General features: G+C 46.4%; 1 protein-coding gene across 3 annotated transcripts in view; it reads left to right on the forward strand.

Annotated features, from left to right (window-relative positions):
- The window catches only part of LOC112255138 (striatin-like), a 58,142-nt gene that overhangs the window by 12,467 nt on the left and 20,860 nt on the right, over nt 1–24,815 (forward strand). For 2 of the 3 annotated variants that reach the window (XM_042305793.1, XM_042305794.1), the window contains exons 2-4: nt 4,037–4,140; nt 11,253–11,326; nt 18,799–18,877. In XM_042305793.1, the coding sequence (XP_042161727.1) occupies nt 4,037–4,140; nt 11,253–11,326; nt 18,799–18,877 (257 nt within the window). Of the gene's footprint in view, nt 1–1,123; nt 1,179–4,036; nt 4,141–11,252; nt 11,327–18,798; nt 18,878–24,815 lie in introns of those variants that run through there. The other variant, XM_042305795.1, reaches the window with a different exon arrangement.

Genomic DNA, 24,815 nt, shown 5'->3' on the forward strand with positions numbered 1-24,815 from the left:
CTCACCAGCAGCAAGAGCGACCTCATTGATGTGTACAGAGAAGAGAGTCGGTCCAAGAATTGAACCCTGTGGCACCCCCATAGAGACTGCCAGAGGTCCGGACAGCCTGGTGAACCAGGCGAGGCAATCATTTGAGAAACCAAGGCTGTCGAGTCTGCCGATGAGGATGTGGTGATTGACAGAGTCGAAAGCCTTGGCCAGATCAATGAATACGGCTGCACAGTAATGTTTCTTATCGATGGTGGTTAAGATATCGTTTAGGACCTTGAGCGTGGCTGAGGTGCACCCATGACCAGCTCTGAAACCAGATTGCATAGCAGAGAAGGTATGGTGAGATTCGAAGTGGTCGGTAATCTGTTTGTTGACTTGGCTTTCGAAGACCTTAGAAAGGCACGGTAGGATAGATATAGGTCTGTAGCAGTTTGGGTCAAGAGTGTCTCCCCCCTTTGAAGAGGGGGATGACCGCAGCTGCTTTCCAATCTTTGGGAATCTCAGACGACACGAAAGAGAGGTTGAACAGGCAAACGTTTTAGAACGCCTTCTCATTCAAGGGTTTTTCTTTATTTTCTACATTGTAGAATAATAGTGAAGACGACATCAAAACTATGAAATAACACATATGGAATCATGTAGTAACCAAAAAAAATCTAAATGTATTTTATAGTTGAGATTCTTCAAAGTAGCCACCCTTCAAATGCCAACCGAATTATCTCCCAAGAGAATTCTCGTTGGTTATTGTCACAGCCGTGTATATCCCCCCTCAAGCTGATACCACGACTGCCCTCAAGGACCTTCACTGGACTTTATGCAAACTGGAAACAATATGTTAGGAGGCTGCATTTGTTATACCTGGGTATTTTAACAAAGCAATTTTGAGAACAAGACTACCTAAATTCATATTGACTGTAGCACTCTCGCCGGTAAAACACTGGATCACTGCTCATATAACTTCCGCGATGCATACGAGGCCCCTCCTTCCTTTCGGCATATCTGACCACGACTCCATTTTGCTTCTCCCTTCCTATAGGCAGAAACTCAAACAGGAAGTACCTGTGCCAAGGACTATTCCGCGCTGGTCTGACCAATTGGAATCCACACTTCAAGATAGTTTTGATCACGCGGACTGGGACATGTTCCGGGTAGCCTCAGAGAATAATATCGACGTATACGCTGAATCGGTGAGTGAGTTTATAAGGAAGTGTGTAAGAGATGTTGTACCTACTGTGACTATTAAAACCTACCCTAACCAGAAACCATGGATAGATGGTGGCATTCGTGCAAAACTGAAAGTAAGAACCACCGCATTTAACCATGGCAAGATGACTGGTGATATGGCTGAACATAAACGGTGTAGTTATTCCCTCCACAAGACAATCAAACAGGCACAATGCCAGTACAGGGACAAGGTGGAGTCGGAACTCAACAGTTCAGATACGAGATGTATGTGGCAGGGTCTACAGACAATCACGGGCAACAAAAGAAAAACCAGCCGCATCGCAGACACCGTCTTGCTTCCAGACAAACTAAACACCTTCTTTGCCCGCTTTGAGGATAACACAGTGCCACCGACGCGGCCTGCTACCAAGGACTGTGGGCTCTCCTTCTCCATGCCCGATGTGAGTAAGACATTTAGACATTTGAATCCTCACAAGGCTGCCAGCCCAGACGGCATCCTTAGCCGCATCCTCAGAGCATGCGCAGACCAGCTGGCTGGTGTGTTTACGGACATATTCAATCTCTCCAGTCTGTTGTTCCCATATGCTTCAAGATGGCCACCATTTTTGCTGTATCCAAGAAAGTCATTCAGTTCAGTTACCATCGCCCCGTAGCACTCACTTCTGTCGTCATGAAGTGCTTTGAGGCTAGTCAAGGGTCATATCACCCCCACCTTAACTGTCACCCTAGACCCACTTCAATTTGCTTACTGCCCCAATAGGTCCACAGACGCTGCAATATCTATTGCACTCCACACTGCCCTTTCCCACCGGGACAAAAGGAACACCTATGTGAGAATGTTGTTCATTGACGAGAGCTCAGCGTTCAACACCATAGTGCCCTCAAAGCTCATCACTAAGCTAAGGGCCCTGGGACTTAACACCTCCCTCTGCAAATGGATCCTGGACTTCCTGATGGGCCACCCCCAGGTGGTAAGGGTAGGTAACAACACATCCGCCACGCTGATCCTCAACACGGGGGTCCCTCAAGGGTGCGTGCTCAGTCCCCTCCTGGTACTCCCTGTTCACTCATGACTGCAAGGCCAAGCACGACTCCAATACCATCATTAAGTTTGTCGATGACACAACAGTGGTAGGCCTGATCACCGACAACAACGAGACAGCCTATAGGGAGGAGGTCAGATACCTGGCCGTGTGGTGCCAGGACAACAACCTCTCCCTCAACACGATCAAGAAAAAGATGAAGGAAAAAGAGGAGCACGCCCCCATTCTCATCAACGGGGCTATAGTTGAGAGCTTCAAGTTCCTTGGTGTCCACATCAACAACAAACTACCATGGTTCAATCACACCAAGACAGCTGTGAAGAGGGCACGAAACAACATTTTCCCCCTCAGGAGACTGAAAAATTTGGCATGGGTCCTCAGATCCTCAAAAGGTTCGACAGCTGCACCATCGAGAGCTGGTTGCCTGGTATGGCAACTGCTCGGCCTCCGAACGCAAGGCGCTACAGAGGGCAGTGCGTACGGCCCAGTATATCACTGGGGCCAAGCTTCCTGCTATCTAGGACCACCAGGCGGTGTCAGAGGAAGTCTAGGTCCAAGTCTAGGTCCAAGAGGTTTATTAACAGCTTCTACCCCCCAAGCCATAAGACTCCTGAACATCTAATCAAAGGGCTACCCAGACTATTTGCATTGCTCCCCCATACACTGATGCTACTCTCTGCTATCTGTGCATAGTCACTTGTACATATTACCTCAATTATCTCGACTAACCGTTGGCCCCACACATTGACTGTACCGGTACCCCCTGTATATAGCCTCCACATTGACTCTGTACTGTAACACCCTGTATATAGCCTCCACGTTGACTGTACTGGTACCCCCTGTATATATCCTCCACATTGACTCTGTACTGGTACCCCCTGTATATAGCCTCCAAGTTGACTCTGTACCGGTACCCCTGTATATAGCCTCCACATTGACTCTGTACTGGTACCCCCTGTATATAGCCTCCACGTTGACTCTGTACCGGTACCCCCTGTGTATATCCTCCACAGTGACTCTGTACCGGTACCCCCTGTATATAGACCTTCTATTGTTATTTTACTGCTGCTCTGTAATTATTACTTTCCATTTCATTTTTTTTTAAACACCTGTTGTATTTGGCGCATATGACAAATACAATTTGATTTGTGTCTAGTTGTGGATAAAAACACTGGTGGGCTAGCACTGCTAGCATTAGCCTGCTACATTTTCATGATGGCTAACAGCTACATAACAGGAATCCGGGACACAAATTTGCAGAATCCGTAGCAAAACAAACATTAGATATAATTTTAAAGCGATTTAATCAAAACAACAGCCCGAGTGTAAACAGTATACTGTTCTGTTGCTACCGTAAGCCTCGTCATAATGTGACCGTGAGCCTCGTCATAATGTGACCGTGAGCCTCGTCGTAATGTGACCGTGAGCCTCGTCATAATGTGACCGTGAGCCTCGTCGTAATGTGACCGTGAGCCTCGTCGTAATGTGACCGTGAGCCTCGTCGTAATGTGACCGTGAGCCTCGTCGTAATGTGACCGTGAGCCTCGTCGTAATGTGACCGTGAGCCTCGTCGTAATGTGACCGGTGAAATTAAGAACTTAATGTTCTTCTAACGAATTGAACAAGTTTCCTGCAGGTATTTACTTAAACGTAGCTACAAATATTCAAATGTATTAAAACACCTCAAATAAATCGTTTCAACGGTATTGACAGTATTGAAAACCCACCTTTTTCCAAATACCCCTGTATTCTGTATATATGGTATACTACCCAAGCCTAGTGTTAAAGGTGTGTGTATATGTGGTGTGTCTCCTCAGGCCCAGATAGCCTTCCTGCAGGGAGAGAGGAAAGGACAGGAGAACCTGAAGAAGGATCTCGTCAGGAGGATTAAGATGCTGGAATATGCCCTCAAACAGGAGAGGTATGCACCCTGCATCTTACCACATTACACTGCCTTCTGACATCATACTGACATCACATGATCCTGTGACCTTTCACATTTAATTCACCACACTGATAATGACAGAGGGCCTGACAGCCAAAGACGTCTCTACATGACGTCTTCAAATGACCATGAGACTTAACACAGCAGAAATCAGAGGGTCTACAATGCCAGGGGATAAAGGGAGTCCCTGGTGTGATGTGTCTGTACAGCCTGTACACGGGGTACCAGTACAGAGTCGATTAATACACAATGAGTAACGGTAACTTGGCTATATACACAGGCTACCAGTACTGAGTCAATGTGCAGGGGTACGAGATAACTGAGGTAGATATGTACAATATAAGTAGGGATAAAGTTACTAGTTAACGGGATAGATAATAAACAGTAACAGCAACGTATGTGATGAGTCAAGAGATTAGTGCAAAAAAGGTCAATGCATATATTCCAGGTAGCTATTTAACCAACTATTTAGCAGTCTTCTAGCTTGAGGGTGGAAACTGTTCAGGGTCATGTTGGTTCCATACTGCATCGGTACCGCTTGCCATGCGATAGCAGAGAGAACAGTCTATGACTTGGGTGGCTGGAGTCTTTGACAATTTTTAGGTTCTTCCTTTGACACCATACCAAGCGGTGATGCATCCAATCAAGCTGCTCTCAATGGTGCAGCTGTAGGACTGACGAATAAATACAGGCAGCCTGCAGCAGATCCTTGATGATGATGAATAAATACAGGCAGCCTGCAGCAGATCCTTGATGATGATGAATAAATACTGTCAGCCTGCTGCAGATCCTTAATGATGAATAAATACAGGCAGCCTGCAGCAGATCCTTAATGATGATGATGAATAAATACAGGCAGCCTGCTGCAGATCCTTGATGATGATGATGATGATGATGAATAAATACTGTCAGCCTGCTGCAGAAACTTAATGATGAATAAATACAGGCAGCTTGCAGCAGATCCTTAATGATGATGATGAATAAATACAGGCAGCCTGCAGCAGATCCTTGATGATGATGATGAATAAACACAGGCAGCCTGCAGCAGATCCTTAATGATGATGATGATGATGAATAAATACAGGCAGCCTGCAGCAGATCCTTAATGATGATGAATAAATACAGGCAGCCTGCAGCAGATCCTTAATGATGATGACGAATAAATACAGGCAGCCTGCAGCAGATCCTTGATGATGATGAATAAATACAGGCAGCCTGCAGCAGATCCTTAATGATGATGATGAATAAATACAGGCAGCCTGCAGCAGATCCTTAATGATGATGATGATGATGAATAAATACAGGCAGCCTGCAGCAGATCCTTGATGATGATGATGATGATGATGATGATGAATAAATACAGGCAGCCTGCATGATGATGATGAATGATACTGTCAGCCTGCTGCAGAAACTTAATGATGAATAAATACAGGCAGCTTGCAGCAGATCCTTAATGATGATGATGAATAAATACAGGCAGCCTGCAGCAGATCCTTGATGATGATGATGAATAAACGCAGGCAGCCTGCAGCAGATCCTTAATGATGATGATGATGATGAATAAATACAGGCAGCCTGCAGCAGATCCTTAATGATGATGAATAAATACAGGCAGCCAGCAGCAGATCCTTGATGATGATGATGATGATGAATAAATACAGGCAGCCTGCAGCAGATCCTTAATGACGATGAATAAATACAGGCAGCCTGCAGCAGATCCTTAATGATGATGATGATAATGATGATGAATAAATACAGGCAGCCTGCAGCAGGTCCTTAATGATGATGATGAATAAATACAGGCAGCCTGCAGCAGATCCTTAATGATGATGAATAAATACAGGCAGCCTGCTGCAGATCCTTGATGATGATGATGATGATGAATAAATACAGGCAGCCTGCAGCAGGTCCTTAATGATGATGATGACTAAATACAGGCAACCTGCTGCAGATCCTTGATGATGATGAATAAATACTGGCAGCCTGCAGCAGATCCTTAATGATGATGATGATGATGACGAATAAATACAGGCAGCCTGCAGCAGATCCTTGATGATGATGAATAAATACTGTCAGCCTGCTGCAGATCCTTAATGATGAATAAATACAGGCAGCCTGCAGCAGATCCTTAATGATGATGATGAATAAATACAGGCAGCCTGCAGCAGATCCTTGATGATGATGATGAATAAATACAGGCAGCCTGCTGCAGATCCTTGATGATGATGAATAAATACAGGCAGCCTGCAGCAGATCCTTAATGATGATGATGAATAAATACAGGCAACCTGCAGCAGATCCTTGATGATGATGATGATGACGAATAAATACAGGCAGCCTGCAGCAGATCCTTGATGATGATGAATAAATACAGGCAGCCTGCAGCAGATCCTTGATGATGATGAATAAATACTGTCAGCCTGCTGCAGATCCTTAATGATGAATAAATACAGGCAGCCTGCAGCAGATCCTTAATGATGATGATGAATAAATACAGGCAGCCTGCAGCAGATCCTTAATGATGATGATGATGATGAATAAATACAGGCAGCCTGCTGCAGATCCTTGATGATGATGATGATGATGAATAAATACTGTCAGCCTGCTGCAGAAACTTAATGATGAATAAATACAGGCAGCTTGCAGCAGATCCTTAATGATGATGATGAATAAATACAGGCAGCCTGCAGCAGATCCTTAATGATGATGATGAATAAATACAGGCAGCCTGCAGCAGATCCTTGATGATGATGATGAATAAACACAGGCAGCCTGCAGCAGATCCTTAATGATGATGATGATGAATAAATACAGGCAGCCTGCAGCAGATCCTTAATGATGATGAATAAATACAGGCAGCCAGCAGCAGATCCTTGATGATGATGATGATGATGAATAAATACAGGCAGCCTGCAGCAGATCCTTAATGATGATGAATAAATACAGGCAGCCTGCAGCAGATCCTTAATGATGATGATGATAATGATGATGAATAAATACAGGCAGCCTGCAGCAGATCCTTAATGATGATGATGAATAAATACAGGCAGCCTGCAGCAGATCCTTAATGATGATGAATAAATACAGGCAGCCTGCTGCAGATCCTTGATGATGATGATGAATAAATACAGGCAGCCTGCAGCAGATCCTTGATGATGATGATGATTAATAAATACAGGCAGCCTGCAGCAGATCCTTAATGATGATGATGATGATGAATAAATACAGGCAGCCTGCAGCAGATCCTTGATGATGAATAAATACAGGCAGCCTGCAGCAGATCCTTAATGATGATGATGATAATGATGATGAATAAATACAGGCAGCCTGCAGCAGATCCTTAATGATGATGATGAATAAATACAGGCAGCCTGCAGCAGATCCTTAATGATGATGAATAAATACAGGCAGCCTGCTGCAGATCCTTGATGATGATGATGAATAAATACAGGCAGCCTGCAGCAGATCCTTGATGATGATGATGATTAATAAATACAGGCAGCCTGCAGCAGATCCTTAATGATGATGATGATGATGAATAAATACAGGCAGCCTGCTGCAGATCCTTGATGATGATGATGATGATGATGATGAATAAATACTGTCAGCCTGCTGCAGAAACTTAATGATGAATAAATACAGGCAGCTTGCAGCAGATCCTTAATGATGATGATGAATAAATACAGGCAGCCTGCAGCAGATCCTTGATGATGATGATGAATAAACGCAGGCAGCCTGCAGCAGATCCTTAATGATGATGATGATGATGAATAAATACAGGCAGCCTGCAGCAGATCCTTAATGATGATGAATAAATACAGGCAGCCAGCAGCAGATCCTTGATGATGATGATGATGATGAATAAATACAGGCAGCCTGCAGCAGATCCTTAATGATGATGAATAAATACAGGCAGCCTGCAGCAGATCCTTAATGATGATGATGATAATGATGATGAATAAATACAGGCAGCCTGCAGCAGATCCTTAATGATGATGATGAATAAATACAGGCAGCCTGCTGCAGATCCTTGATGATGATGATGATTAATAAATACAGGCAGCCTGCAGCAGATCCTTAATGATGATGATGATGATGAATAAATACAGGCAGCCTGCAGCAGGTCCTTAATGATGATGATGACTAAATACAGGCAACCTGCTGCAGATCCTTGATGATGATGAATAAATACTGGCAGCCTGCAGCAGATCCTTAATGATGATGATGATGATGACGAATAAATACAGGCAGCCTGCAGCAGATCCTTGATGATGATGAATAAATACTGTCAGCCTGCTGCAGATCCTTAATGATGAATAAATACAGGCAGCCTGCAGCAGATCCTTAATGATGATGATGAATAAATACAGGCAGCCTGCAGCAGATCCTTGATGATGATGATGAATAAATACAGGCAGCCTGCTGCAGATCCTTGATGATGATGATGATGATGATGATGGATAAATACAGGCAGCCTGCAGCAGATCCTTAATGATGATGATGAATAAATACAGGCAACCTGCAGCAGATCCTGATGATGATGATGATGAATAAATACAGGCAGCCTGCAGCAGATCCTTGATGATGATGAATAAATACAGGCAGCCTGCAGCAGATCCTTGATGATGATGAATAAATACTGTCAGCCTGCTGCAGATCCTTAATGATGAATAAATACAGGCAGCCTGCAGCAGATCCTTAATGATGATGATGAATAAATACAGGCAGCCTGCAGCAGATCCTTAATGATGATGATGATGATGATGATGATGAATAAATACAGGCAGCCTGCTGCAGATCCTTGATGATGATGATGATGATGATGAATAAATACTGTCAGCCTGCTGCAGAAACTTAATGATGAATAAATACAGGCAGCTTGCAGCAGATCCTTAATGATGATGATGAATAAATACAGGCAGCCTGCAGCAGATCCTTAATGATGATGATGAATAAATACAGGCAGCCTGCAGCAGATCCTTGATGATGATGATGAATAAACACAGGCAGCCTGCAGCAGATCCTTAATGATGATGATGATGAATAAATACAGGCAGCCTGCAGCAGATCCTTAATGATGATGAATAAATACAGGCAGCCAGCAGCAGATCCTTGATGATGATGATGATGATGAATAAATACAGGCAGCCTGCAGCAGATCCTTAATGATGATGAATAAATACAGGCAGCCTGCAGCAGATCCTTAATGATGATGATGATAATGATGATGAATAAATACAGGCAGCCTGCAGCAGATCCTTAATGATGATGATGAATAAATACAGGCAGCCTGCAGCAGATCCTTAATGATGATGAATAAATACAGGCAGCCTGCTGCAGATCCTTGATGATGATGATGAATAAATACAGGCAGCCTGCAGCAGATCCTTGATGATGATGATGATTAATAAATACAGGCAGCCTGCAGCAGATCCTTAATGATGATGATGATGATGAATAAATACAGGCAGCCTGCAGCAGATCCTTGATGATGAATAAATACAGGCAGCCTGCAGCAGATCCTTAATGATGATGATGATGAATAAATACAGGCAGCCTGCAGCAGATCCTTGATGATGAATAAATACAGGCAGCCTGCAGCAGATCCTTAATGATGATGATGATGAATAAATACAGGCAGCCTGCAGCAGATCCTTAATGATGATGATGATGAATAAATACAGGCAGCCTGCAGCAGATCCTTGATGATGATGACTAAATACAGGCAGCCTGCAGCAGATCCTTAATGATGAATAAATACAGGCAGCCTGCAGCAGATCCTTGATGATGATGAATAAATACAGGCAGCCTGCAGCAGATCCTTGATGATGATGACTAAATACAGGCAGCCTGCAGCAGATCCTTAATGATGATGATGATGATGATGAATAAATACAGGCAGCCTGCTGCAGATCCTTGATCCTTGCAGGCTGCCTGTATTTATTCATCATCAAGGATCTGCTGCAGGCTGCCTGTATTTATTCATCATCATCATCATCATCATCATTAAGGATCTGCTGCAGGCTGCCTGTATTTATTCATCATCATCATCATCAAGGATCTGCTGCAGGCTGCCTGTATGATGATGAATAAATACAGGCAGCCCGCAGCAGATCCTTGATGATGATGAATAAATACAGGCAGCCTGCAGCAGATCTGTTATTCAATGTGTTTCTAATAGCAGTAAAGACTCTGTTATTCAATGTGTTTCTAATAGCAGTAAGGACTATCTGTTATTCAATGTGTTGCTATGGGCTGATAGCAGTAAGGACAAATACACATTTTCATCAATACATTGTTTTACGTATTTTAGTTTTATTCTTCAAGGGGTGTTAACATTCCAAATGAAATATCTTAATGGTCCTCGGTGTGACCTTCTTCAAGCCATCCATCTAGTTTAGTAGAACCCCCTTCCACCGCCTTAGACAGGGCTTAGACTACTAGCACATTAACAGGAATGTTCTGGCTAGTTAACAGGAATGTTTTTGCTAGTTAACAGGAATGCACTGGCTAGTTAACAGGAATGCTCTGGCTAGTTAACAGGAATGCTCTGGCTAGTTAACAGGAATGTTCTGGCTAGTTAACAGGAATGCGCTGACTAGTTAACAGGAATGCGCTGACTAGTTAACAGGAATGCTCTGGCTAGTTAACAGGAATGTTCTGGCTAGTTAACAGGAATGCTCTGGCTAGTTAACAGGAATGCGCTGACTAGTTAACAGGAATGTTCTGACTAGTTAACAGGAATGCGCTGACTAGTTAACAGGAATGCTCTGACTAGTTAACAGGAATGCTCTGGCTAGTTAACAGGAATGCGCTGACTAGTTAACAGGAATGCGCTGACTAGTTAACAGGAATGCGCTGACTAGTGAACAGGAATGTTCTGGCTAGTTAACAGGAATGCGCTGACTAGTTAACAGGAATGTTCTGGCTAGTTAACAGGAATGCGCTGACTAGTGAACAGGAATGTTCTGGCTAGTTAACAGGAACTGTGATCCCAAGTTATTATACTGATTGAAGTGCGAACAATGTTTCTCTGTCAATCTTAATCATCAGCATCTTTGAACAGTTGTTTCTGCTTTCTCTTCCAGGTCCAAGTACCACAAGTTAAAATATGGAACGGAGTTAAACCAAGGAGACGTGAAACCTCCCAGCTATGACTACGGTAGGACAACTTACACATGACCCTCTTCATCTATGGCGGTACTAAATCCTAGAGAATGCAGCATTCACATACCTGAATCCTGTCTGGCTGTGGAGACTTTTACACATGTCTCATACAATAGTTTCACCATGTATTTTCCTGATAACTATCATGTAACAACACTCTCTCTGATGGTCTCCATGTTCTGATTCCCTCCTGTCTTTAGGGATGTGTCCTATTGGTCTCCATGTTCTGATTCCCTCCTGTCTTTAGGGATGTGTCCTATTGGTCTCCATGTTCTGATTCCCTCCTGTCTTTAGGGATGTGTCCTATTGGTCTCCATGTTCTGATTCCCTCCTGTCTTTAGGGATGTGTCCTATTGGTCTCCATGTTCTGATTCCCTCCTGTCTTTAGGGATGTGTCCTATTGGTCTCCATGTTCTGATTCCCTCCTGTCTTTAGGGATGTGTCCTATTGGTCTCCATGTTCTGATTCCCTCCTGTCTTTAGGGATGTGTCCTATTGGTCTCCATGTTCTGATTCCCTCCTGTCTTTAGGGATGTGTCCTATTGGTCTCCATGTTCTGATTCCCTCCTGTCTTTAGGGATGTGTCCTATTGGTCTCCATGTTCTGATTCCCTCCTGTCTTTAGGGATGTGTCCTATTGGTCTCCATGCTCTGATTCCCTCCTGTCTTTAGGGATGTGTCCTATTGGTCTCCATGTTCTGATTCCCTCCTGTCTTTAGGGATGTGTCCTATTGGTCTCCATGTTCTGATTCCCTCCTGTCTTTAGGGATGTGTCCTATTGGTCTCCATGTTCTGATTCCCTCCTGTCTTTAGGGATGTGTCCTCATCATGCATCATCTTTATTCATAAGATACAGCCTGTTCTGTCTGTTCAAAGCATCAGCTGTCTGGAAGTGTTGATGAACTGGAGAGGTGTCGGGTGTGTGTGTCGGGGTGTGTGTGTCGGAGTGTGTGTGCGTGTCGGGGTGTGTGCGTGTCGGAGTGTGTGCGTGTCGGGGTGTGTGCGTGTCGGGGTGTGTGCGTGTTGGGGGGTGTGTGTGTCGGGGTGTGTGCGTGTCGGGGTGTGTGCGTGTCGGGGTGTGTGCGTGTCGGGGTGTGTGCGTGTTCATGTGCCTAAATTAGGCACGTCTCTCTCTTCTCTGTGTCTCTCTCTTCTACTGTGTCTGTTTCCATCTTGTCTGTCCGTGGTCTCTCTTCCTCGGTGCTTCACTGTCACTGTGTCTGTTTCCATCTTGTCCAGCCATGTCTGTCCGTGGTCTCTCTTCCTCGGTGCTTCACTGTCATTGTGTCTGTTTCCATCTTGTCTGTCCGTGGTCTCTCTTCCTCGGTGCTTCACTGTCACTGTGTCTGTTTCCATCTTGTCCCTCTCTGTCTGTCCGTGGTCTCTCTTCCTCGGTGCTTCACTGTCACTGTGTCTGTTTCCATCTTGTCTGTCCGTGTCCTCTTCCTCGGTGCTTCACTGTCACTGTGTCTGTTTCCATCTTGTCTGTCCGTGGTCTCTCTTCCTCGGTGCTTCACTGTGTCTGTTTCCATCTTGTCTGTCCGTGGTCTCTCTTCCTCGGTGCTTCACTGTCACTGTGTCCGTTTCCATCTTGTCCAGCCATGTCTGTCCGTGGTCTCTCTTCCTCGGTGCTTCACTGTCACTGTGTCTGTTTCCATCTTGTCTGTCCGTGTCCTCTTCCTCGGTGCTTCACTGTCACTGTGTCTGTTTCCATCTTGTCTGTCCGTGGTCTCTCTTCCTCGGTGCTTCACTGTCACTGTGTCTGTTTCCATCTTGTCCCTCTCTGTCTGTCCGTGGTCTCTCTTCCTCGGTGCCCACTGTCACTGTGTCTGTTTCCATCTTGTCCCTCTCTGTCTGTCCGTGGTCTCTCTTCCTCGGTGCCCACTGTCACTGTGTCTGTTTCCATCTTGTCTGTCCGTGTCCTCTTCCTCGGTGCTTCACTGTCACTGTGTCTGTTTCCATCTTGTCTGTCCGTGGTCTCTCTTCCTCGGTGCTTCACTGTCACTGTGTCTGTTTCCATCTTGTCCCTCTCTGTCTGTCCGTGGTCTCTCTTCCTCGGTGCTTCACTGTCACTGTGTCTGTTTCCATCTTGTCTGTCCGCGGCCTCTCTTCCTCGGTGCTTCACTGTCACTGTGTCTGTTTCCATCTTGTCCCTCTCTGTCTGTCCGTGGTCTCTCTTCCTCGGTGCTTCACTGTCACTGTGTCTGTTTCCATCTTGTGTGTCCGTGGTCTCTCTTCCTCGGTGCTTCACTGTCACTGTGTCTGTTTCCATCTTGTCTGTCCGTGGTCTCTCTTCCTCGGTGCTTCACTGTCACTGTGTCTGTTTCCATCTTGTCTGTCCGTGTCCTCTTCCTCGGTGCTTCACTGTCACTGTGTCTGTTTCCATCTTGTCTGTCCGTGGTCTCTCTTCCTCGGTGCTTCACTGTGTCTGTTTCCATCTTGTCTGTCCGTGGTCTCTCTTCCTCGGTGCTTCACTGTCACTGTGTCCGTTTCCATCTTGTCCAGCCATGTCTGTCCGTGGTCTCTCTTCCTCGGTGCTTCACTGTCACTGTGTCTGTTTCCATCTTGTCTGTCCGTGTCCTCTTCCTCGGTGCTTCACTGTCACTGTGTCTGTTTCCATCTTGTCTGTCCGTGGTCTCTCTTCCTCGGTGCTTCACTGTCACTGTGTCTGTTTCCATCTTGTCCCTCTCTGTCTGTCCGTGGTCTCTCTTCCTCGGTGCCCACTGTCACTGTGTCTGTTTCCATCTTGTCTGTCCGTGTCCTCTTCCTCGGTGCTTCACTGTCACTGTGTCTGTTTCCATCTTGTCTGTCCGTGGTCTCTCTTCCTCGGTGCTTCACTGTCACTGTGTCTGTTTCCATCTTGTCCCTCTCTGTCTGTCCGTGGTCTCTCTTCCTCGGTGCTTCACTGTCACTGTGTCTGTTTCCATCTTGTCTGTCCGCGGCCTCTCTTCCTCGGTGCTTCACTGTCACTGTGTCTGTTTCCATCTTGTCCCTCTCTGTCTGTCCGTGGTCTCTCTTCCTCGGTGCTTCACTGTCACTGTGTCCGTTTCCATCTTGTCCAGCCATGTCTGTCCGTGGTCTCTCTTCCTCGGTGCTTCACTGTCACTGTGTCTGTTTCCATCTTGTGTGTCCGTGGTCTCTCTTCCTCGGTGCTTCACTGTCACTGTGTCTGTTTCCATCTTGTCTGTCCGTGGTCTCTCTTCCTCGGTGCTTCACTGTCACTGTGTCTGTTTCCATCTTGTCTGTCCGTGGTCTCTCTTCCTCGGTGCTTCACTGTCACTGTGTCTGTTTCCATCTTGTCTGTCCGTGGTCTCTCTTCCTCAGTGCTTCACTGTCACTGTGTCTGTTTCCATCTTGTCCCTCTCTGTCTGTCCGTGGTCTCTCTTCCTCAGTGCTTCACTGTCACTGTGTCTGTTTCCATCTTGTCCCTCTCTGTCTGTCCGTGGTCTCTCTTCCTCGGTGCTTCACTGTCACTGTGTCCGTTTCCATCTTGTCCCGCTCTGTCTGTCTGTGGTCTCTCTTCCTCGGTGCTTCACTGTCACTGTGTCTGTTTCCATCTTGTCTGTCCGTGGTCTCTCTTCCTCGGTGCTTCACTGTCACTGTGTCTGTTTCCATCTTGTCTGTCCGTGGTCTCTCTTCCTCGGTGCTTCACTGTCACTGTGTCTGTTTCCATCTTGTCTGTCCGTGGTCTCTCTTCCTCGGTGCTTCACTGTCACTGTGTCTGTTTCCATCTTGTCCAGCCATGTCTGTCCGTGTCCTCTTCCTCGGTGCTTCACTGTCACTGTGTCTGTTTCCATCTTCTCTGTCCGTGTCCTCTTCCTCGGTGCTTCACTGTCACTGTGTCTGTTTCCATCTTGTCTGTCCGTGTCCTCTTCCTCGGTGCTTCACTGTCACTGTGTCTGTTTCCATCTTGTCTGTCCGTGTCCTCTTCCTCGGTGCTTCACTGTCACTATGTCTGTTTCCATCATGTCTGTCCGTGTCCTCTTCCTCGGTGCTTCACTGTCACTGTGTCTGTTTCCATCTTGTCTGTCCGTGTCCTCTTCCTCGGTGCTTCACTGTCACTGTGTCTGTTTCCATCTTGTGTGTCCGTGGTCTCTCTTCCTCGGTGCTTCACTGTCACTGTGTCTGTTTCCATCTTGTGTGTCCGTGGTCTCTCTTCCTCGGTGCTTCACTGTCACTGTGTCTGTTTCCATCTTGTCTGTCCGTGGTCTCTCTTCCTCGGTGCTTCACTGTCACTGTGTCTGTTTCCATCTTGTCTGTCCGTGGCCTCTTTTCCTCGGTGCTTCACTGTCACTGTGTCTGTTTCCATCTTGTCTGTCCGTGGCCTCTCTTCCTCGGTGCTTCACTGTCACTGTGTCTGTTTCCATCTTGTCCCTCTCTGTCAGTCCGTGTCCTCTTTTCCTCGGTGCTTCACTGTCACTGTGTCTGTTTCCATCTTGTCCCTCTCTGTCTGTCCGTGGTCTCTCTTCCTCGGTGCTTCACTGTCACTGTGTCCGTTTCCATCTTGTCCAGCCATGTCTGTCCGTGGTCTCTCTTCCTCGGTGCTTCACTGTCACTGTGTCTGTTTCCATCTTGTCTGTCCGTGGTCTCTCTTCCTCGGTGCTTCACTGTCACTGTGTCTGTTTCCATCTTGTCTGTCCGTGGTCTCTCTTCCTCGGTGCTTCACTGTCACTGTGTCTGTTTCCATCTTGTCTGTCCGTGGTCTCTCTTCCTCGGTGCATCACTGTCACTGTGTCTGTTTCCATCTTGTCCAGCCATGTCTGTCCGTGTCCTCTTCCTCGGTGCTTCACTGTCACTGTGTCTGTTTCCATCTTCTCTGTCCGTGTCCTCTTCCTCGGTGCTTCACTGTCACTGTGTCTGTTTCCATCTTGTCTGTCCGTGTCCTCTTCCTCGGTGCTTCACTGTCACTGTGTCTGTTTCCATCTTGTCTGTCCGTGTCCTCTTCCTCGGTGCTTCACTGTCACTATGTCTGTTTCCATCATGTCTGTCCGTGTCCTCTTCCTCGGTGCTTCACTGTCACTGTGTCTGTTTCCATCTTGTCTGTCCGTGTCCTCTTCCTCGGTGCTTCACTGTCACTGTGTCTGTTTCCATCTTGTCTGTCCGTGTCCTCTCTTCCTCGGTGCTTCACTGTCACTGTGTCTGTTTCCATCTTGTCCAGCCATGTCTGTCCGTGTCCTCTTCCTCGGTGCTTCACTGTCACTGTGTCTGTTTCCATCTTGTCTGTCCGTGGTCTCTCTTCCTCGGTGCTTCACTGTCACTGTGTCTGTTTCCATCTTGTCTGTCCGTGGTCTCTCTTCCTCGGTGCTTCACTGTCACTGTGTCTGTTTCCATCTTGTCCAGCTGTATCTGTAACATTTCACGTAAACCCTGTTTCTGGTCTGCATCGACGTAGCGGTCCTTGTACCTAACATCGAGCATGGTGGCGACACAGTAAAGAGGCTCAGATAGAATGCCTGTTAAAGAAGTTGCGGTCCTTGTACCTACCATCGAGCATGGTGGCGACACAGTAAAGAGGCTCAGAGAGAATGCCTGTTAAAGAAGTAGCAGTCCTTAGTGCTGCCCGCTAACACCTTAGTGCTGCCCGCTAACACCTTAGTGCTACCCGCTAACACCTTAATGCTACCCGCTAACACCTTAGTGCTACCCGCTAACACCTTAGTGCTACCCGCTAACACCTTAGTGCTACCCGCTAACACCTTAGTGCTACCCGCTAACACCTTAGTGCTACCCGCTAACACCTTAGTGCTACCCGCTAACACCTAACACCTAGTGCTGCCCGCTAACACCTTAGTGCTGCCCGCTAACACCTTAGTGCTACCCGCTAACACCTTAGTGCTGCCTGCTAACACCTTAGTGCTGCCCGCTAACACCTTAGCGCCGCCCGCCAACACCTTAGTGCTACCCGCTAACACCTTAGTGCTGCCCGCTAACACCTTAGTGCTGCCCGCTAACACCTTAGTGCTACCCGCTAACACCTTAGTGCTGCCCGCTAACACCTTAGTGCTGCCCGCTAACACCTTAGTGCTACCCGCTAACACCTTAGTGCTACCATGTGCTACCCGCTAACACCTTAGTGCTACCCGCTAACACCTTAGTGCTACCCGCTAACACCTTAGTGCTACCCGCTAACACCTTAGTGCTACCCGCTAACACCTTAGTGCTACCCGCTAACACCTTAGTGCTACCCCTAACACCTTAGTGCTACCCGCTAACACCTTAGTGCTGCCGCTAACACCTTAGTGCTGCCCGCTAACACATTAGTGCTGCCCGCTAACACCTTAGTGCTGCCCGCTAACACCTTAGTGCTGCCCGCTAACACCTTAGCGCCGCCAGCCAACACCTTAGTGCTACCGCTAACATCTTAACGCTGCCGCTAACACCTTAGTGCTACCGCTAACACCTTAGTGCTACCGCTAACACCTTAGTGCTACCGCTAACACCTTAGTGCTACCGCTAACACCTTAGTGCTACCGCTAACACCTTAGTGCTACCGCTAACACCTTAGTGCTACCGCTAACACCTTAGTGCTACCGCTAACATCTTAACGCTGCCGCTAACACCTTAGTGCTACCGCTAACATCTTAACGCTGCCGCTAACACCTTAGTGCTACCCGCTAACACCTTAGTGCTGCCCGCTAACACCTTAGTGCTACCGCTAACATCTTAACGCTGCCGCTAACACCTTAGTGCTACCGCTAACACCTTAGTGCTGCCCGCTAACACCTTAGTGCTACCGCTAACATCTTAACGCTGCCGCTAACACCTTAGTGCTACCCGCTAACACCTTAGTGCTGCCCGCTAACACCTTAGTGCTGCCCGCTAACACCTTAGTGCTACCGCTAACATCTTAACGCTGCCGCTAACACCTTAGTGCTACCGCTAACACCTTAGTGCTACCGCTAACACCTTAGTGCTACCGCTAACATCTTAACGCTGCCGCTAACACCTTAGTGCTACCGCTAACACTTTAGCGCCGCCCGCTAACACCTTAGTGCTGCCGCTAACACCTTAGTGCTACCGCTAACACCTTAGTGCTACCGCTAACACCTTAGTGCTACCGCTAACACCTTAGTGCTACCGCTAACATCTTAACGCTGCCGCTAACACCTTAGTGCTACCGCTAACACCTTAGCGCCGCCCGCTAACACCTTAGTGCTGGGCCTTAATGGAAGTTCTCCTACATGGAGAAGTCTCTCTGGCTTCTACTTGAATGTCTATACCCTTGGAACGGCTCTAATGAACTCATGATAAGGAGCCGTAGAGGAAACAGGCTTCTAAGAAGAATAAGACCACGATGTAAAGTGGAGTTGTGTTGTGGTTGATGTTTCTGTCACTGTGTGATGTTGGGGTTGATGTTTCTGTCACTGTGTGATGTTGGGGTTGATGTTTCTGTCACTGTGTGATGTTGTGTTGTGGTTAATGTTTGTGATTGTTGCTCAGCATGTTTCTCTGTGTTTCTCTGTCCACAGACGAGGTGATTGAGAATGAGACTCCTGGGTCCTTGAACAACCAGTTGTCCTGGAAACAAGGCCGTCAGCTCCTCAGACAGTGAGTTACCATACCATACCACTAACCCTGGAAACAAGGTCATCAGCTCCTCAGACAGTGAGTTACTATACCATACCACTACCACTAACCCTGGAAACAAGGTCATCAGCTCCTCAGACAGTGAGTTACTATACCATACCACTACCACTAACCCTGGAAACAAGGTCATCAGCTCCTCAGACAGTGAGTTACCATACCATACCACTAACCCTGGAAACAAGGTCATCAGCTCCTCAGACAGTGAGTTACTATACCATACCACTACCACTAACCCTGGAAACAAGGCCGTCAGCTCCTCAGACAGTGAGTTACCATACCATACCACTAACCCTGGAAACAAGGTCATCAGCTCCTCAGACAGTGAGTTACTATACCATACCACTACCACTAACCCTGGAAACAAGGTCATCAGCTCCTCAGACAGTGAGTTACCATACCATACCACTAACCCTGGAAACAAGGTCATCAGCTCTTCAGACAGTGAGTTACTATACCATACCACTACCACTAACCCTGGAAACAAGGTCATCAGCTCTTCAGACAGTGAGTTACTATACCATACCACTACCACTAACCCTGGAAACAAGGTCATCAGCTCTTCAGACAGTGAGTTACTATACCATACCACTAACCCTGGAAACAAGGTCATCAGCTCTTCAGACAGTGAGTTACTATACCATACCACTAACCCTGGAAACAAGGTCATCAGCTCTTCAGACAGTGAGTTACTCTAGTCAAAACGGCTTTTCAGCGGCTCTGGCGGCTCTGGCGGCTCCTCTTTTCAGACTGGCCGTTGTGTAGTCTGCATGGCAGTGTCACACTTAGACTCGTTGTGCTGTTTGTCTCAGACTGCTCTACCTTGCTGCCAGACAGACAGGCCTTTCTAAGGTGGCGCCGGAGGAGGACGTTTTACTTGAGCCCAACCGATTGTGTTTTTTTGTTCGTTTATCTTCATTGTTTGTCAATTATTTTTTTACTCATTTTCTACATAATGTTTCCGCTACCGTCTCTTATGACCGAAAATAACTTCTGGACCTCAGGTCTGTGTTTGCTCACCACTGACGAGCAGAATCCTTTTTCTTCTTTCACGACTCTGATGAACACGAGGCGGAGGATAAACGGCTCCCTCGGGAACAGGCCCCGACCCCAGTGATCTGCGTGAAGAGGAGGCGGAGAAAGAGATGACGGGGGGCAGGCTGCCTTCTGAGGAGTCGGAGGTGATTGAATAAACCCCCCACTTCCCCAATTCTGCTCGCAAACATGCAATCTTTGGACAATAAAATTGACAAGTTACGGGGAAGATTAAACTACTAACGGGACATTAAAAACGGTAACATCTTATGTTTCACGGAGTCATGGCTGAATGACGACAATATCAACATACAGCTGGCTGGTTATACGATGTACCGTCAGGATAGAAGTGGCGTCTGGTATGACAAGGGGAGGCAGTCTGTGTATTTTTGTAAACAACCACTGGTGCACCATATCTAAGGAAGTCTCAAGCTATTGCTCACCTGAGGTTAAGTATATCATGATAAGCTGTAGACTACACTACCTACCGAGAGAGTTCTTATCTGTGTTCTTCATAGCTGTTTACATACCACCTCAGTCAGAGGTTGGAACTTTGATAGCATTGAATGAGCTATATTCCGCCATAAGAAAACGTTCACCCAGAGGCGGCGCTCCTCGTAGCCGGGGACTTGAATCAGTTTTACCTCATTTCTATCAACATGTTAAATGTGCAACCAGAGGAAAAAGAACTCTGGGACCACCTTTACTCCACACACAGAGACTCATACAAAGCTCTCCCTCGCTCTCCATTTGGCAAATCTGACGATAATTCTATCCTCCTGATTACTGCTTACAAGCAAAAATTAAAGCAGAAAGTACCAGTGACTTGGTTAATAAGAAAGTGGTCAGATGAAGCAGATGCTTCAGGACTGTTTTGCAGCACAGACTGGAATATGTTCCGGGATTCCTCCAATGGAATTGAGGAGTACACCACATCAGTCACTGGCTTCATCAATAAGTGCACTGATGACGTCGTCCCCACAGTGACCGTATGTACATACCCCAACCAGAAGCCATGGATAAAGGGCAGCAGTTGCACTGAGCTAAAGCTAAACGCTTTCAAGGAGCGGGACTCTAACCCGGAAGCTTATAAGAAATCCCACTATGCCCTCCGACGAACCATCAAACAGGCAAAGCGTCAATATAGGACTAAGATCGAGTCATACTACACTGGCTCTAACGCTTGTCGGATGTGGCAGGGCTAACAAAACATTAGACTACAAATGGAAGTACAGCTGAGAGCTGCCCAGTGACACTAGCCTACAGGACGAGCTAAACTACTTCTATGCTCTTTTCGAGGCAAATAACACTGAAACATGCATGAGAGCACCAGCTGTACCGGAAGACTGTGTGATCATGCTCTCCACAGCTGATGTGAATAAACCTTTAGACAGGTCAACATTCATAAGACTGCAGGGCCAGACGGATTACCAAGACTTGTACTCCAAGCATGCGCTGACCAACTAGCAAGTGTCTTCACTGACATTTCCAACCTCTCCCTGTCCGAGTCTGTAATACCAACATGTTTTAAGCAGACCACCATAGTGCTTGTGCCCAAGAACATCAAGATAACCTGCCTAAATGACTACCGACCCGTAGCACTCACGTCTGTAGCCATGAAGTGCGTTGAAAGGCTGGTCATAGCTCACATCAACACCATTATCCCAGAAACCCTAGGCCCACTCCAATTTGCATACCGCCCCAACAGATCCACAGATGATGCCGTCTCTTTTACTCTCCACACTGCCCTTTCCCACCTGGACAAAAGGAACACCTATGTTAGATAGAATGCGGTTCATTGACGACAGCTCAGCGTTCAACACCATAGTGCCCACAAAACTCATCACTAAGCTAAGGACCCTGGGACTAAACACCTCCCTCTGCAACTGGATCCTGGACTTCCTTACGGGCTGCCCCCAGGTGGTAAGGGTAGGTAACAACACATCCGCCATGCTGATCCTCAACACAGGGGCCCCTCAGGGGTGCATGCTCAGACACACCAAACACACCAAGACACTCATGAAGATGGTACGACAAAACCAATTCCCCCTCAGGAGACTGAAAAGATTTGGCATGGGTCCTCAGCTCCTCAAAAGGGTCTACAGCTGCATCATCGAGAGCATCCTAACGGGTTGCATCACTACCTGGGATGGCAACAGCTCGGCATCCGACCGCAAGGCACTGCAGAGCGTAGAGCGTACGACCCAGTAGATCACTGGGGCCAAGCTTCCTGCCATCCAGGACCTCTATTCCAGGCGGTATCAGAGGAAGGCCCTCAAAATGGTCAAAGACTCCAGTCACCCTAGTCATAGACTCTTCTCTCTGCTATCACACGGCAAGCGGTACCGGAGCGCCAAGTCTACATCCAAGAGGTTTCTAAACAGCTTCTACCCCCAAGCCATAAGACTCCTGAACATCTAATCAAATGGCTACCCAGACTATTTGCATTGCTCCCCTCCTCTCTCCACGCCACTGCTACTCTCTGTTGTTATCTATGCAGAGTCACATAAATAACTCTATCTTCATGTACATATGACCTCAACTAACCAGTACCCCCGCACATTGACTCTGTACTGGTACCCCCTGTTTATATTGTTATTTTTTTACTACTGCTCTTTAATTACTTGTTACTTTTATCTCTTATCCGTATTTTTTTAAACACACCTGTTGTATTCAGCATTTCACTGTGAGGTCTACTACACCTGTTGTATTCATCATTTCACTGTGAGGTCTACTACACCTGTTGTATTCAGCATTTCACTGTAAGGTCTACTACACCTGTTGTATTCAGCATTTCACTGTGAGGTCTACTACACCTGTTGTATTCAGCATTTCACTGTGAGGTCTACTACACCTGTTGTATTCAGCATTTCACTGTAAGGTCTACTGCACCTGTTGTATTCAGCATTTCACTGTGAGGTCTACTACACCTGTTGTATTCAGCATTTCACTGTAAGGTCTACTGCACCTGTTGTATTCAGCATTTCACTGTAATGTCTACTGCACCTGTTGTATTCAGCATTTCACTGTAAGGTCTACTGCACCTGTTGTATTCAGCATTTCACTGTAAGGTCTACTACACCTGTTGTTGTATTCAGCATTTCACTGTGAGGTCTACTACACCTGTTGTATTCAGCATTTCACTGTAAGGTCTACTACACCTGTTGTATTCAGCATTTCACTGTGAGGTCTGCTACACCTGTTGTATTCAGCATTTCACTGTGAGGTCTGCTACACCTGTTGTATTCAGCATTTCACTGTGAGGTCTACACCTGTTGTATTCAGCATTTCACTGTAAGGTCCACTACACCTGTTGTATTCAGCATTTCACTGTAAGGTCCACTACACCTGTTGTATTCAGCATTTCACTGTACCACTACACCTGTTGTATTCAGCATTTCACTGTGAGGTCTACTACACCTGTTGTATTCAGCATTTCACTGTGAGGTCTACTACACCTGTTGTATTCAGCATTTCACTGTGAGGTCTGCTACACCTGTTGTATTCAGCATTTCACTGTGAGGTCTGCTACACCTGTTGTATTCAGCATTTCACTGTGAGGTCTGCTACACCTGTTGTATTCAGCATTTCACTGTGAGGTCTACTACACCTGTTGTATTCAGCATTTCACTGTGAGGTCTGCTACACCTGTGTATTCAGCATTTCACTGTAAGGTCTACTACACCTGTTGTATTCAGCATTTCACTGTAAGGTCTACTACACCTGTTGTATTCAGCATTTCACTGCGAGGTGTACTACACCTGTTGTATTCAGCATTTCACTGTGAGGTCTACTACACCTGTTGTATTCAGCATTTCACTGTGAGGTCTACTACACCTGTTGTATTCAGCATTTCACTGTGAGGTCTACTACACCTGTTGTATTCAGCATTTCACTGTGAGGTCTACTACACCTGTTGTATTCAGCAATTCACTGTGAGGTCTACTACACCTGTTGTATTCAGCATTTCACTGTGAGGTCTACTACACCTGTTGTATTCAGCGGTATATTTTCAGACAGACAGACACTGTTGTTATTGTAGTAACTCATTACAGAGTGCCAGTTTACTAGCTGTCTTCAACACAGCTGAGATGGTTATGTGTTAGAGGACACCAGTGTAATGATGCTGATTGTCTGTCTTCAACACAGCTGAGATGGTTATGTGTTAGAGGACACCAGTGTAATGATGCTGGTTGTCTGTCTTTAACACAGCTGAGATGGTTATGTGTTAGAGGACACCAGTGTAATGATGCTGATTGTCTGTCTTTAACACAGCTGAGATGGTTATGCGTTAGAGGACACCAGTGTAATGATGCTGATTGTCTGTCTTTAACACAGCTGAGATGGTTATGCGTTAGAGGACACCAGTGTAATGATGCTGATTGTCTGTCTTTAACACAGCTGAGATGGTTATGTGTTAGAGGACACCAGTGTAATGATGCTGATTGTCTGTCTTTAACACAGCTGAGATGGTTATGCGTTAGAGGACACCAGTGTAATGATGCTGATTGTCTGTCTTTAACACAGCTGAGATGGTTATGCGTTAGAGGACACCAGTGTAATGATGCTGGTTGTCTGTCTTTAACACAGCTGAGATGGTTATGCGTTAGAGGACACCAGTGTAATGATGAGGGTTGTCTGTCTTTCTCTCTGTCAGCAGGTTTGATTGGAGGAAATATATATATCTATAATATAAATGTCCTGACACATCACTTGTGTGATTTAAAGGAGATCTTCACCAGACCCGAAGGCTCTGTCTCCTCTCCTGTGTCATGTTGTGTGCATCTTTCTCTCCCAGCAGTCTGACTCAACTGACAGTAGTGAGAGGCGTAGGGACAAGCTCCTCCTGGGACTAAAAAACACTCAC

The sequence above is a fragment of the Oncorhynchus tshawytscha genome, linkage group LG25, assembly GCF_018296145.1.
Source record: "Oncorhynchus tshawytscha isolate Ot180627B linkage group LG25, Otsh_v2.0, whole genome shotgun sequence".
Lineage (NCBI taxonomy): Eukaryota > Metazoa > Chordata > Actinopteri > Salmoniformes > Salmonidae > Oncorhynchus > Oncorhynchus tshawytscha.